The 14632-nt window shown below is 68.1% G+C and overlaps 2 protein-coding genes across 3 annotated transcripts; one reads left to right on the plus strand and one right to left on the minus strand.

Moving 5' to 3' along the window:
• Nucleotides 1–83: 83 nt before the first annotated feature.
• On the minus strand, nt 84–12554 carry NCKAP1L (NCK associated protein 1 like). 2 transcript variants are annotated; one of them, XM_066985595.1, is made up of 31 exons: nt 11316–12554; nt 11090–11200; nt 10749–10841; nt 10606–10662; nt 10354–10472; nt 10133–10223; nt 9903–10040; nt 9743–9791; nt 9501–9657; nt 8911–8967; nt 8525–8621; nt 8098–8207; nt 7827–7959; nt 7629–7710; nt 7237–7295; nt 6473–6618; nt 5416–5548; nt 5116–5235; nt 4284–4423; nt 3946–4077; nt 3616–3834; nt 3377–3507; nt 3163–3260; nt 2508–2601; nt 2298–2380; nt 2131–2211; nt 1895–1988; nt 1690–1806; nt 1268–1377; nt 1066–1155; nt 84–615 (listed from the first exon to the last, which is right to left on the minus strand). In XM_066985595.1, the coding sequence occupies exons 1-31, from the start codon at nt 11568–11570 to the stop codon at nt 490–492; spliced, it is 3522 nt and encodes a 1173-aa protein (XP_066841696.1). In that variant the 5' UTR covers nt 11571–12554; the 3' UTR covers nt 84–489. The 2 variants fall into 2 exon arrangements, with proteins under 2 accessions (XP_066841696.1, XP_066841695.1); XM_066985594.1 differs by having other exon boundaries at nt 10354–10496.
• A 136-nt stretch (nt 12555–12690) lies between these two features.
• GTSF1 (gametocyte specific factor 1) lies at nt 12691–14073 on the plus strand. Its single transcript, XM_066985601.1, has 5 exons — nt 12691–13065; nt 13179–13305; nt 13500–13589; nt 13683–13758; nt 13859–14073. Exons 1-5 carry the CDS (start codon nt 12706–12708, stop codon nt 14019–14021), a joined length of 816 nt encoding a protein of 271 aa, XP_066841702.1. The 5' UTR covers nt 12691–12705; the 3' UTR covers nt 14022–14073.
• The last annotated feature ends 559 nt before the right edge of the window (nt 14074–14632 follow it).

Genomic DNA, 14632 nt, shown 5'->3' on the forward strand with positions numbered 1-14632 from the left:
GACGAGGGGCTGGATCCCCACCCTAGGGTGCTGGGTCCCCCCCCCCGAGGGCACCCAGGTCCCCACGAGCCGGACGCAGCCACTGGGGGGGTAAAAGCGTTTAATGAAGGAGGGGACGGGGCCGAGGGGACAATGTGGGGACGGGGACAGCGGAGGAGGAGCGAGGCAGCCAGGACCAGGTTGGTGCAAGGGGGACTGGGGCGGTTTGGGGGGGCCTGGGGTGGGGTTGGGGGATTTTGGGTGGTTTGGGGGGAGCAGGGTGGCTTGAGGGGACTGGGGTGGTTTGGGGGGATCGGGGGAGTTTGGGGGGATCGGGGTGGTTTGGGGGAATTGGGGTGGTTTGAAGGGATCGGGGTGGTTTGGGGGGATTGGGGTGGTTTGAAGGGATCGGGGTGGTTTGGGGGGATCGGGGGAGTTTGGGGGGATCGGGGTGGTTTTGGGGGGATCGAGGGAGTTTTGGGGGGACAGGACCGCGGCGCAGGGCCGGGGTCAGTGTGAGGGGACCCTGCTGAGCAGATTCTCCCTGCACACCTCGCGGTAGGCGTTGCGGAGCAGGACGTAGGGGAAGCAGGTCTCCAGCATGTCCACCGTCAGGAAGGACGACTCCGCCACGATCTGGGGGGGGCGAGGGACATGGCGTCAGCAGCCGCCCCCGCCCCGCCGTGCCTCAGTTTCCCCTCGTGCCCCCCCCCACCCCGAGCTGGGGGCAGCGCTGGGTGCTCCCTCCCCAGATGCCTCCCTGCCCGAGCTCCGGCTTGAACCATTTGCATTTAAATTGCTTTGCGGCGAGGGCGCTCGCTCCCTGAATACCAATCGGGGGGGGGGGGGGGGGGGACAGGGGGGGCGGTGGGTGCGTGGCCCCCACCCCGCCAGCCCTGCGGCTCCCCGGGGAGGGCGTCAGAGCTGGATCCGGCCCCCTGGGCCTGGACAGAGCTGGGCGAAGGCTGAGCACCGGGGGGGCTGGAGCAGCCTGGGCACAGCAGGAGCTCGGCAGAGCAGGGATACAACCCGTAGCCCCCCCCCGGGACCCCCAGAGGCCCCCCCCCGGGACCCTCCAGCACTCACCAGATGCATGAGCAGGCAGACGGAGTCACGGTTCCTGGCGCGCAGCTTGTCCGTCTCCTGGCCCAGCTGCAGGAGGCTCACGGAGGCCAGCTGAGGGACGGATCCTGCTCAGCGCTGGGGCTGTGCCGACCCCCCCCAAGGTGGTGCCCACCCCCGTCCGGGGACGTCTGCGGTCCCGTCTCCGGTCCCCGGCCGCGCTCACCAGCAGGAACTCCTTGAGGTGGGTCTCGATGTTCTTGTTGTGGACGGTGAAGAGCGCGGCCGACACGTGGATGATGGCCTTGGCCAGGCAGTGGATGTTGTTGTTGTAGCCTGGGGACACGGGGGGGTTGGGGACAGCGCGGGGGCTGTGCTTGGGGGGCCCCAAAGCCGGTGACATCGGGGTCCCACTGTCCCCGCTGACCTTCAGCTGCAGCTAGGGGGTGTAAATGACCCGGGGGGACCCTGCACTCGTAGGGAGGGTGGGGGGTCAGGGCGCTGTGGGGTCAGGGGCGGTGGGACACAGCCAGGATCGGGGACACAGCCAGGGCTGGGGACACAGGGACAGGGCTGGGGACACAGGGACAGGGCCGGGGACACAGGGACACGGCCGGGGTGGAGGTGAGGGGCACGGCCATGCCTCACCGTCCGTCTCCGTGTTGTAGACGGACGCTGGGTCGGAGGCCAGCAAGGGCAGGGACACGGCCACGAAGACCAGCAGCAGGCAGGCGACCTTGTAGTCCTCCTCCGAGGGCGAGCCATCTGCCAGGGAGGGAGGGGACATTAGCCAGGGGACCCAGGAGGACCTCGGGGACAGCCCCCCCCCGGGACCCCCCAGGCCCTGCGGTACCCGTCTTGCTGCCGGCGAGGACGTTGACCAGCGCAGGGTCGATCTCGCAGGGGATCCCCGCGGCTGAGGCCAGCTCGAAGATGCTCAGGGTGACCTGGGAGGCCACAAAGGCTCAGGGCTCGAGTGACACAACGCCGTGTAACGTCGCCGAGTGCCACACGAGCCAGCCCCGCGTGGGGATGGCTGCCCGAAGCACGGGTGGCACCACGCTGTCCCCACCCCACCTCCGTGCCCACCTGGATGTCGGTGTCGGGGGTGACCACGTCCGTCAGACACTCGATGGGGCCCATGAGGAAGGGGCAGTGGTGGGAGAAGACCTGCGGGGAGACACTGGTGAAGGAGCACCAGGGGGGAAAAAAGCCCGGGGGGGGCTCGTGCTGACCCCAGGGAGGGGGGCGCGCACCTCCCGCAGGCCCTGCTGCGCCATGGCGCGGAAGCTCAGGATCTCGCCGATGATGGTCATCCGCTTCAGGACGTTGTCGGCCGCTGCGGGAGGAGGAGAGGGCTCGGGAAGGATCCGTGCAGCGTGCGTGCACGCAGACGAGCGTGCAAACGTGCCAAAAGGCCCGTGTGCATGCCAGCCGCACGTCCCCGACGCCCCCCCCAGACTCACAAGTCAGCCGGGGCAGCAGAGCTGCCATCTGCTCGGGCTTGCAGGAGCTGGAGCGCAGCTGGACCAGCGTGTCCATGTTCTCGTTGACCAGCTTCTGCCAGGGACACGGGGCCGCTGGCACCGGGGACACGCGCGGCCGTCCCGGTGCTTTCGGCCCCGCTCCACGCTCGGGAGCGGGCGCGAGGGATTGGGGTGGTCCCCGAGGGTGGCCCTGCCTGCCCTGACGCGCTGCAGCACTCGGCACCGGCACCCTCGTCCTGGTCCTGGCACCTGGTCCTGGTCCTGGCACCTGGTCCTGGTCCTGGCACCTGGTCCCAGCACCCCGACCCTGGTCCCGGCACCCTGACCCTGCTCCTGCACCTCAGCCCTGGCACCCGGAACCCCAAACCTGGCCCCGGCACCCCAAACCTGGCCCCGGCACCCCAAACCTGGTCCTGGCATCCCAAACCTGGCCCCGGCACCCCAAAGCACCCGGCACCCCAAACCTGGTCCTGGCACCCCAAACCTGGCCCCAGCACCCCAAACCTGGTCCTGGCATCCCCCTGGGCACCCCAAACCTGGCACCCGGCACCCCAAACCTGGTCCTGGCATCTGGCCCCGGCACCCCAAACCTGGCCCCAGCACCCCAAACCTGGCCCCGGCACCTCATCCTTACCTTCAGCTCAGTGACCTGGGAGCTGACGTGCCACATGAGGTTGTCGCTCAGGAACTTCATGCCGTAGGGCCCGATGAGCTCGGCCAGCGCCCGCATCTCTGCGGGGACGAGGACAAGGGCGGGGACGTCAGCAGGGGACACAGAGGGGATGGCTCCCCGGCGGCGTCCCCGCGTCCTCCCCGCGGCGTCCCCGCGTCCTCCCCGCGTCCCTCACCCGAGACGTCGGAGAACTCGGCGGCGCTGAAGGACGGCTCGCCCTCGCGGGGCACCGTGGTGAAGGCCTGCAGGGCGGGGGCCAGCACGATGGCCCCCATGCTGGCCTGGCGCAGCAGGGCCTCCAGGTACCTGCGGACATCAAACCGCTGACCCCGCGGGGCCGCGTCCCCCCCGGGGAGGGGACGTGGCGGGGTGGGGGGGGGAGGACACCCCGCGTTTTCGGGCGTTGGCACCCACCAGTTGGTGTAGATGGTGGTGAGGGTCTGCTCGCCGGCGGCGTCGCGGGGCTGCGTCTGCTGCAGGAGGACGCTGCGGATGATGCGCCCCGTGTCCAGGCCCACCAAGTGCGCCAGCGACTGGATGAAGGTCACGTAGGCGCCCAGCCCCACCAGCACCTCCGAGGGACGGGCCACCTCCTGCGTGGCCTGGCTGTAGCCCGCCATGGCCACGACGGCCCTGAAGGGGACGGGACGGGGCTGGCCACGGATCCGTGGGCAAACGGCCCCCCGGCAGCAGCGCGGGGACCCGGTCCCGCTGCGCCGCGCGGCCCCGCGGCCCCGTCCCTACTTGGTGAAGCGCATCTCCAGGTGGCTGCTGAGGTACTCGGCCGGCGTCACCGTGTGCTCGAAGACGGTGAAGTTGGGCACGTGGTTGAGGCTCAGGGACAGCTCGGCCAGCGTCAGGTGCAGCTTGTCCATGCTGGGGGCGGGGGCAGCGCACGCTGGCAGCCACCCCGCGGCCCCGTAGGGTCGTGGGGACGGCCCCGTGACCACGCCATGCCCGTCGGGGCACGGCCACGTCACACCAAGCCCCCCCCCAAGGTCTGGTGCCCACGGCGGTGTTCCCGTGGCCCTGTGCTGCCCCCCAGGGCCGTGCCCGCCCCCCCCCCCCAGCCCTCCTCTCACTTGGTGGTCAGGGTCCAGTCCTTCCTCTGGCTCTCGGCCCCCGGCTTGTCCCGCTCGGGCTCCCCCTTTTTGGCCGGGTGTTTTAGGGTCTTCTTGTTGCGGGCCTTGCTGACGGTGGAGGCGCAGTGCTTGGGAAGCAGCTGGTGGGAACAGGGGGTTAGGGTTAAAACGGGGGGGATCACACCCCTAGCCCCCGAGGCTGAATCGGGGACACAGCCCGCCAGCTCTGCTCCCCACGGCCTCTCCCGTCCCGAGGCTGCATGGAGAACATCGAGAGCAAAGAGGCCAAAGACACCCCAAAAGCTACAGAGGTCCTGGAGACCCCAAAAGCCACGGAGAGCTCGGAGGCGCTGGGGGCCTGCCCCTCACTGCTTGAGAGAGCCCAGCGCAGAGCCCCGAGGATGATGAAGGGAGCGGAGCATTAAGGGAGGGGAGGCTGAGGGAGCTGGGGCTCTGAGGCCTGGAGGAGAGGAGGCTGAGGGGCGACCTCGTTAACGTTTATAATTATGGGAAGGGCGAGCGGCAGGAGGACGGGGCCAGGCTCTGCTCGGTGACACCCAGCGACAGGACAGGGGGCAGCGGGTGCAAGCTGGGACACGGGAGGTTCCGCTTCAAAACGAGCCCAAACTTGGGCACGGGGAGGGCGGCAGAGCACGGAACAGGCTGCCCGGGGGGCTGTGGGGTCTCCTTCTCTGCAGTCACCCCAAACCCACCCGGAGGCGTTCCTGCGTGACCCGATCCGGGTGTCCCTGCTCCGGCAGGGGGACTGGGCCAGGGTGATCTTTCAGGGTCCCTTCCAGCCCCTGATATTCAGGGGTTCTGAGCTCCCCACCTGCTCGCTGAGGTTGTGGTGCTCGGCGCAGGCGTCCATGATGCAGCCGCTGGCCTGCCGGGCCATCTCCTCCAGGAACTTGTTGCACAGCCCCAGCGCCACGGCCTGGAGCTGGGGGTACTGCGGAGGGAGAGTGACGTGACGGCCACGACGCGGCCACGACGCCCCGCAGCCGTGTGGCACGGGGCCGGGGCTGCCCCGAGGCCATGGCCCCGACTGTCCCCGACTGCCAGCGTCCCCCACCCACGTGCCACGGTGCCTCTGTCCCCCCACGTCCCCCCCCCGGGCTGCAGAACCCACCTCCTCGGGACACATGGGGTGGACGCAGCGGGAGAAGTGGCTGCAGAGCAGAGGGAAGGCGATGCTGTAGCGCAGCATTGAGGGCTCCTCCATGGTCGCCACAAACATTTTCTCCATGATGCGAGGGTAGAAACTGCAGGGGTGTGAGCAGAGGGGCGGGACAGAGGGGCAGGACGTGTTTCTGAGGGTCTGTTGGTCTTGTCTCCCCTCTTCCCTTTTCTCTCCTCTTTCCTTTTCTCTCCTCTTTCCTTTTTCCTTTTTCTCTCCTCTTTCCTTTTCCCCTTTTCTCCCCTTTTTCCTTTTCCCCTTTTCTCCCCTTTTTCCTTTTCCCCTTTTCTCTCCTCTCTCCTTTTCCTCTTTTCTCCCCTCTTTCCCTCCCCCTCCCCTCTCTTTTTCCTTTTCTCTCCTCTCTCCTTTTCTCTCCTTTCCTTTTCCCTTTTTTCCCTCCCTTTTTTTTTCTCTCCTCTCTCCCCCTTTTCTCTCCTCTCTCCTTTTCTTTTTCTTCCTCTCTCTTGTCCCCTTTTCTTCTCTCTTTTCTCCTCTCTTTCCTTTTCTCTTTTCCTTTCTCCTTTCCTCTCCTTCCTCCTTGTCATTTTTTCTCTTTCTTTTCTCTCCTTTTCCTTTTCTCTCCTCTTTCCTTTCTCCTTTCCTCTCCTCTTTCCTCTTTCCTTTTTTCCTCTTTCTTTTCTCTCCTCTTTCCTTTTCTCTCCTCTTTCCTTTTCTCTCCTCTTTCCTCTCTTCCTTTTCTCTCCCCTTCTCTTTCCTTTTCTTTCCTTTCTCTTTTCCCTCCCCTTCCCTTCCAGGAGGAGAAAACCCCCATCCTACGCCACACGTGCGCTGCCCCCGTCCCCATATCCGTGTGTATGCCCCCCGAGCCTGTCACCTAACCCTGCCCAGCCTCTCCTAGAGCTGACACATCACCCACGGCCACCTCCACCCCTTCCCACACCCGTCACCCCGCTGCGTGCTTGGCTCAGCACCTGGCTAGGGGCCCCCCCAGCCTGGCCGACCCCAACGCCTCTGGGGAAACTGAGGCACGACGGGCACCGCTGCTCACCACAGGTCCGAGAGGTCGGAGGCCTCGGCCAGCAGCTCCTCCAGGGAGTCGAGCAGCTTGGTGTGGAAGACGACGAGGTTCATGACGCGGCCCACGTCGGGGTTGGTGGCCAGCGGCAGCGAGGCCTTGGCCACGCTGGTGTAGGCCTGCGGGGGGACGGGGGGCTCAGGGGGACGGCAGGGCAGAGGGGACCGCTGGGAGGGGGACGGGGACAGTGGTTGGGATGGCAGTGGGGACAGCAAGGGACTGGGAGGCGAAGGAAAAAGGGACGGGGACTGGGAGGCGAAGGAAAAAGGGACGGGGACTGGTGAGGAAATAGGGACGGGGACTGGGAGGCGAAGGAAATAGGGACGGGGACTGGGAGGTGATGGAAATAGGGACGGGGACTGGGAGGTGATGGAAATAGGGACGGGGACTGGGAGGTGAAGGACACAGGGACGGGGACTGGGAGGTGAAGGACACAGGGACGGGGACTGGGAGGTGAAGGGACACAGGGACGGGGACTGGGAGGTGATGGAAATAGGGACGGGGACTGGGAGGTGATGGAAATACGGACGGGGACTGGGAGGTGAAGGAAAAAGGGACGGGGACTGGGAGGCGAAGGAAATAGGGACGGGGACTGGGAGGCGAAGGAAATAGGGACGGGGACTGGGAGGGTGAAGGGCACAGGGACGGGGACTGGGATGGGGAAAGAGGAGAGGGATTGGCGCAGGGAACGAGGACAGGGACGAGGACAGGGACAGAGCCAAGGACAAGGACAGCACCTGCAGCCGGAACCAGTCCAGGCGGAGCGGAGTGAAATCGAACTGCTCCTTGTCATCGACTGCGGGGAGAGAGAAACGTGGGCAGACGTGGGGAAGGGCCCGGGGGGGGGGGGCAGGAGGGGCTGATCCTCGGGCTGGGGGTGCTGATGGGGAGGTGCTGAGCCAGGCGGCGCTGGGTGCCAGCTTGGGGTGGCGGCACCCACCCCGTGGGACCCCCAGGAGCTCCTGTGTCCCCACTGCCCCCCCTGAGCCTGCGCCTGGGTGCCCAGCACAGCGCCAGGATTGCTGCTGGGCTGCAGGACGGGAGGACATCGGTCCCCAGGCCGTGTCCCCAGGTCCCCAGGCCGTGTCCCCAGGTCCCCAGGCCGTGTCCCCAGGGACGTGGTCCCTACCTCCCTTGACTGAGAGAGCCGAGAGGGAGCTGACGAAGGACGACAGGATGATGGATTCCTCCTCAGGGCACACGGAGAGGTTCTGTGGGGACGGGAACGGGATCGGGGACAGCCACAGGGGACAGGGCCAGCCCCAAGAGGGGACACGATCAGCCCCCAGCAGCCAGCCCGGGGCATCGCCCGCCCGCCCCGCGGTACCTGAATGATCTCGCTCAGCACCAGGGCGTCGAAGCGGGCCAGGTACTGCACGTGGTAGCGCTGCAGCACCCCGACCTGGCGCCGCACCAGGCTCCGCAGCTGCTCCATGAGGAAGAGCATCTCCGCGATGTGGCTGCCGCCGGGGCCACCCGTCAGAGCGGGGACAAAAAGCCCCAAAACATCCCCCTCCCCCCCAAAAAAAGGGGCAGCCAAGCCCCGCCACAGGGGCACGGTCCACCGCCGCCCGCGGCCACCCCGAAACCGTGCTCACCTGTCAGTGAAATCCTCGGGGGTTTTGGTCTTGGTGACGTGCTCGGCGTGCCGCACCAGCCAGCTCACCTCGTCCCGGCAGAAGGAGAGCGCCATGAAGACGAAGAGAGCCTGGGCAGGGCAGGGCTTAGAGGGCACGGGGCACCGGCACGGACCCCACACAGACCCCACAGGCGGCTTTCCCCCCCCCCCCCGCCGATGCAGAGCCCTGGCACCCCCCCCCCAAACACACCCTGCTGCCCCAAACCCGCAGCCAACCCTCCCATCGCCCCCCCTGCCTGGGGCTGCCCCCGCTGCCCCGTAACCTCCCCGCCCCGGCACCCCCCTTGCCCCACCGCGTGCCCCGTTAACCCCAACCCCACGGGCAGTATTCCCACCCCCCTCTCAGCCCCCACGTTGCTGCCGTTTCCCCCCCCCCCAGTGCTCACCTTGGGTCCCAGCAGCCCGGGCTGATCCTCCAGCAGCGCCTCGAGCTCCCGCACGGCCCCGCGCAGGTACGCCCGCCGGCCCCGGTGCAGGGGTCCGCTGTGGGGGGGGGGGGTCAGGATGAGGGTCAGGGCCACCCCAATATCCCTCCAGCCACCCTGTCCCCCCCCCAGGGACATCCCAGGCACCGTGTGGCAAAGGTGGGAACGATGTAAACCAAACTGGGGGGAACCCTGACCACCCCCCGGGTGCTGGCACCTCCCCACGCCCCCCTGGAGCCGCTGGGACATCAGAGCCTCGTGGGGTGGGGACCCCTCGATCCCTTTAAAGCTTTGGGACCCCCTGGGACCTTCCCCAGCCCCCCAGGGTCCCCCCGGAGCCCCCTGACCTTTGAGCCACGGCATGTTCCTTGCACTCCTTGAGATCGGCCACCCGCTTCCCGTAGCTGCGAGGGGGGACACGGCCGGGCAGTGCCACGCATGGGACACCCCAAAGATCCCACAGAGCCCCCCCGTGCACCCACCATCTGGCACCCAGCATCACCCCCAGCACCCAAACCCCCCCGTGCACCCAGCATCTGGCACCCAGCATCACCCCCAGCACCCAACCCCCCCCCCATACACCCAGTTTCTGGCACCCAGCATCACCCCCAGCACCCAACCCCGCCCATACACCCAGTTTCTGGCACCCAACATCACCCCCAGCACCCAAACCCCCCCCCATACACCCAGTTTCTGGCACCCAGCATCACCCCCAGCACCCAACCCCCCCCCATGCACCCAGCTTCTGGCACCCAGCATCACCCCCAGCACCCAAACCACCCCCCATACACCCAGTTTCTGGCACCCAACATCACACCCAGCACCCAAACCCCCCCCGTACACCCAGTTTCTGGCACCCACCGGCACCCCGAGCCCCCGGCAGAGCCCCCAGCCCCCGGCGGAGCCCCCAGCCCGCAGTCCCCAGCCCCGCCGTTACCCCTTGAGGCTGCCGAGCAGCTCCTCGGTGACCTTGTGGACCTGCAGGACCTCGTCGCGGAGGAGGGTGAGGTAGAGCGAGCCCTGCAGCGCCAGCCGCCACAGCTCCAGGCACTGCGGGGACATCCCCAGGGCCCCCGGGCACACCAGGAACCCCACTGGGGGCACGGCCGTCAGGCGGGGGGGGGCGGGCGCCGGGCACCGCGACACCAACCCCCCACGGGGCTCCCCACGAGGACTCACTCAGGATCCAGCGCTCCATCACCTCCAGGGACAGGTACTCGCAGGCCATCTGGGGACGGAGGCGTCGCGGCGTCACCGCTCGTGGCCCTCCCGCGCCCTCTCCGGGGTGACGGGCATCCCCCCCTCACCCCCCCACCCCACCGGGCACGGCGGCACTCACGGTGTCGGAGCTGGCGGGGCTCAGCATGGCCCCGGCGGTGCTGAGCAGGCTGAGGAGCTGGTCGCTGCGCCACTGCTCGGCCCCCTGGTTCCTCCGGGCGAAGAGGAAATGGAGGGACAGGAGGGCGCTGGTGACAGCCTGGGGGACAAAGGGGGGACAGCACAGGGGTGGCCCGGGGTCTGACGTGGCCCCGCCGGCTCCCAGGACCCTCGGGAGCTCCCGGCCCCCACCTTGGTGTGCGGCCCAAATTCCTCCGTCAGCTTCTTGAGGGGGTGCTCGTACTCCAGCAGCATCTGGCCCAGGCGGGCAAAGCTGGGGTCGCTGCGGGGACAGGGCGCTGGGGACAGCCCTCGCGGGGACGCCTCGTGGGGACGAGTCCCTGGGGACAGCCCCCGAAGGGGGACGGTCCCCGAGGACAGCCCCCGAAGGGCTTTGGGGCCAGCCAACCCACCTGGCGCCGTGGCTCATCTCGTGGGCGCAGTGGTACATGCCGACGAGCGCCCGGCGGTCCTCGGTGCGGGCCAGCAGCAGGACGAGGGACACGTAGGTGACAACCAGGTCCAGGTAGCCCTTGGTGAAGTCGTAGTTGACGTGCTGGGGACGGCGGCGAAGCCGTGAGCTGCGGCCACCCCCATCACCCCCCCCGGAGCACTTTGGGCACCCCAAATCCCCCCGGGGACCCCCTCCCCGGTGCCCTACTCACGATGTCGAAGAAGCACTGGTTGGCGTCGATGGTGTTCAGCAGCTCGTAGACGTGGTCCTGGCAGGGACAAGGAGCCACGTCACCGCTGTCCCCAACCCCCCCAGACCGAGAGGCCAGCGCTGCCCCCCCGGCACCAAGCTCACCCTGAACTCCAGGACGTCCACGAAGGAGTGGTAGAAGGGCCCCAGCGCGCGCACGATGTCCCCCTTGTCCTTGTGCACCGGCCCCAGGTGTTGCTGCGAGGGACAGCGCGGGTGACACGGCGGGGGTGACACACCGGGGACACCCCGGGCGGGATGACACGGGGCAGAGGTGACACGGGGAGGGGGACGGAGGGGAAGCCAGGCGGCGACAGCACGGGGTGGGGTGACACCCAGGCGAGGGTGACGTCGGGAGGGTGGAAGGGAGGTGCTGCGTGGCACGAGGCCACCCAGAAGGGGTGTGACGCGGGGCTGGGGACAGAGGGGACATCGCGGCCCCTCACCGTGCTGCTCCGCACGTCCAGGTTAGGGAACTTCTTGTTGATGAACTTGACGCAGGGCTCCATGGCCTTGTCGCTGAGGAAGTTCGGCCGCGTCTTGGGGTCGGAGCAGGTCTGCGGGGACCCCCTGACAAAGTCAGAGCCCCCAGAACCCCTCTCCTGGGGTCACACCCCACAAGACTCCCCCCCCCACGGCCCCCGATCCTTCACCCCCCACCCCAAACTCGACCTTTTTGATGTTGTAGATGCGGACGAGGACGCCCCGGCCCCGGTCGTTGAGGATGGTCAGCTTCTCGGCAAACTTGTTCTGGTACACGGAGGGCAGCGACATGGCGGCGGCGTGCTGGGGGGGCCACCCCGCGTCCCCCCTCGTCCCCGATCCGCCCCGCGGCCGCGGCACCGACTTCCCCTTCCTGGGCTTCCTGGGCTGGGGCCGCCAGCACGTGATGGTGACGGGTGACGGCGACGCGGCGTGACGTGACATGCAACGCCGGCCCTGGCCCCGTAACGACTCCAGCCACGGCCCTATACCACCGCCCAGGGCCACATAATAGCACCCGGGGCTCTATAACGCCTTGCGAGCCCAATGTGACAGAGTCCGAAGCCCTAACACACCACCCAGGGCCCACATTACGCTGACCAGGACCATATAACACCACTGGATCCACGTAATAACACCCAGGGCCTGTGTAACACCTCGCAAAGCCCACGTCACCTTGTTCAGGGCCCTATACCACCATCCAGGGCCCATATTACAGTGTCCAGACCCATCTAACACCCCTAGGTCCACATAACACCACAAAGGGCCCATATAACAACCTCTAGGGCCCACAGAATACCATGCAGGACCCATATAATGCCCCTCAGGACCCATGTAACACCCTTGGGGACCCACATAACACCCCCCAGGGCCCATATAACACTCCCTGGGTCCATATAACACCGCCCAGAACCCATACAACACCCTCTGGGGCCCACGTAGCACCTCCCAGAGCCCATATAACAAACCCTAGGTCCACGTAACACCATGTAGGGCCCATATAGCACCTCCCAGGTGCATATAAGACCATGCAGGACCCATACAACACCCCCCAGGGCCCACATAACACCTCCCAGGGCCCATATAACAAACCCTAGCTCCACGTAACACTGTGTAGGGCCCATATAACACCCCCAAGTCCATATAACACCATGCAGGACCCATACGACACCCCCCAGGGCCCATATAGCACCTCCCAGGTGCATATAACATCACGTAGGGCCCACGTAACACCCCTCAGGGCCCATACAACACCTCCCAGGTCCATACAACACCCCTCAGGGCCCATATAGCACCTCCCAGGTGCATATAAGACCACATAGGGCCCACGTAACACCCCCCCAGGGCCCATGCAACACGTCCCAGGTCCATATAACACCACGTAGGGCCCATGTAACACCCCCAGGTCCATGTAACACCCCCAGAGCCCACACACCACCTCACACATCCCCCCGGGCGCTATAACACCCCCCGGGACCCCCCTCAAAACAACCCCAGGCCGCGTTGCCATGGCGACGCCATTAGGCCGCGTTGCCACGGCGACGCCCTCGGGCTTCGGCGGAAGCTAGGCCGCGTTGCCATGGCGACGCGTCAGGCCGCGGCGGAAGCCAGGCCGCGTTGCCACGGCGACGGGGCCACGGCCGGCGAGGCGCCGTTAGGCCGCGGCGGGAGCCAGGCCGCGTTGCCACGGCGACGGGGCCACGGCCGGCGAGGCGCCGTTAGGCCGCGGCGGGAGCCGGGCCGCGTTGCCGTTGCGACGCGGGGGGGGCCGGGGCCGGTTCGCGTCCGGTGCGAGGAGCTCGGGGCCGGGGCCGCCGGTGGGGACCCGGCCATGGAGGAGGACACGCCGGATCCCCAGGCCCTCGTGCAGTGCCCCTACGACAAGAGCCACCGGGTGCGGGTGGCGCGGCTGCCCTACCACCTCGTCAAGTGCGAGCGGGTGAGCGGGGGGGGCTGGGGGGCGGCACGGGGCTCCTCATCCTCATCTTCATCATCCTCCTAATCTTCCTCCTCCTCCTCCTCCTCACCTTCCTCCCCCCCCCCGTCCCGCAGAACAACCCGCAGGTCGCCCGCCAGCTGGCCATCTGCCCCTTCAACGCCCGCCACAGGGTGCCGCACGCCGAGCTGCAGAGACACCTCGCCTCCTGCCCCGACCGCCGCCCGATGGACGTCCCCCTAGGTACGCAGCCCCCCCCCCCCGTTACACAGCCCCCCCCCGTTACACAGCCCCCCCCCCGTTACACAGCCCCCCCCCCCGTTACACAGCCCCCCCCCCCGTTACACAGCCCCCCCCCCCGTTACACAGCCCCCCCCCCGTTACACAGCCCCCCCCCGGCCCCCCTCCCGCCCCAATCGCCCCCCCTTTTCCTGCAGAGGCGCCCATGAAGCCCAGCGCCGACGGAAAAAGCCCCGAGGCCCCCGCGGCGTGGCAGAGCCCCCCCTGCCAGGAGGACTGGGACGCAGGTGAGTATCCCCAGAGCCCGCCGGTGTCCCCCCGGCGTCCCCCCAAAGCTGCCACGTCCCCTTTGTGTGTCCCCCCCCCCCAAAAAAAAACAGAGCTGGAAGGGCTGGAAGACGCCCCCCCGTTTATCTTCAAAGTCACGACGGGCGAGCTGCGCCTCCCGAGCGACAGGTAGGGGATGTGTCCCCCCACCCCCCCACCCCGGGGGGTGCACCCCTCGGGGTGCTCCCCGCCCCGACACCCCGCTCTTTCCCCCCCCCCCCCCCTCCAGGCGCGCCCCAGCAGCACCCCAGCGCCGGACCCGAGGCACGGTGCCCCGCCCCGGCGCGGAGCTGGACTTCGAGGGCCCGAGGATGGCGGCGGGGGGGCCGGGGCAGCGTTCGTCAGCAGCCCCCCTGGGGCGGGGGCACCGCTGGGCACGGGGGGGGCAGTGACCGCTGGGGAGAAAGTGATAGCGAGAGGTTTGAAATATATGTTTGAAATAACGCCGCCTGCGAGTGTGCCTGCTGTCGGGGCGGGGGGGGGGCCCTGTGGTGTCGGGGGGGGGCCCTGTGGCGTTGTGGGGGGAGGGGGGCGTCGCGAGGGGGGGGCGTCAGGGGAATTGGGGCCGCCGCGGGGTGAGGACCACGAGGACGGGGACCAGGAGGGCCCCGTGCTGCGAGCACGCTGTCCTGCCCCCCCCCCCCCACCCCCACGCTCCGTGCTGTGTCCCCTGCTTGTGGCACAGATGAAATTTTTGGGGGGGGGGGGCCGCAGCAGCCCCCCGAGCGCTGCGGGGTCTGTCGGTGTCACCACGCCCTCGGTTTGTCCCCATGAGCCCAGGGCCAGCTGTATCCCGCTGCTGCCCCCCAAAATCGTCCCCCCCGCCCCCTCGTTTGCAATGCCTGTGTCCTGCCCCCCCCCACTGCCCCCCCCCAGGCCCCCACTGCCCCCCCCCAGGCCCCCACTGCCCCCCCCTGCCCCGTCCCCAAGGTCCCCTCCCCTTAACTCATCCTCGGACGGCGACAGCTCAGAAGAGGACGGCTGAAACCGCCCCCCCGTGACC

Source organism: Anser cygnoides, chromosome 32 (genome assembly GCF_040182565.1).
Source record: "Anser cygnoides isolate HZ-2024a breed goose chromosome 32, Taihu_goose_T2T_genome, whole genome shotgun sequence".
Taxonomy (NCBI): domain Eukaryota; kingdom Metazoa; phylum Chordata; class Aves; order Anseriformes; family Anatidae; genus Anser; species Anser cygnoides.

Coding starts and splice junctions, on each gene's coding strand:
- GTSF1 (XM_066985601.1), top strand. CDS start 12,706: ATGGCGACGCGTCAGGCCGCGGCGGAAGCCAGGCCGCGTTGCCACGGC. Junction 13,306..13,499: donor CCCGATGGACGTCCCCCTAG/GTACGCAGCCCC, acceptor CTTTTCCTGCAG/AGGCGCCCATGAAGCCCAGC. Junction 13,590..13,682: donor CCAGGAGGACTGGGACGCAG/GTGAGTATCCCC, acceptor AAAAAAAAACAG/AGCTGGAAGGGCTGGAAGAC.
- NCKAP1L (XM_066985594.1), bottom strand. CDS start 11,570: ATGTCACGTCACGCCGCGTCGCCGTCACCCGTCACCATCACGTGCTGG. Junction 4,424..5,115: donor ACCACAACCTCAGCGAGCAG/GTGGGGAGCTCA, acceptor TGTTCCCACCAG/CTGCTTCCCAAGCACTGCGC. Junction 1,989..2,130: donor CCCCCGACACCGACATCCAG/GTGGGCACGGAG, acceptor GTGGCCTCCCAG/GTCACCCTGAGCATCTTCGA.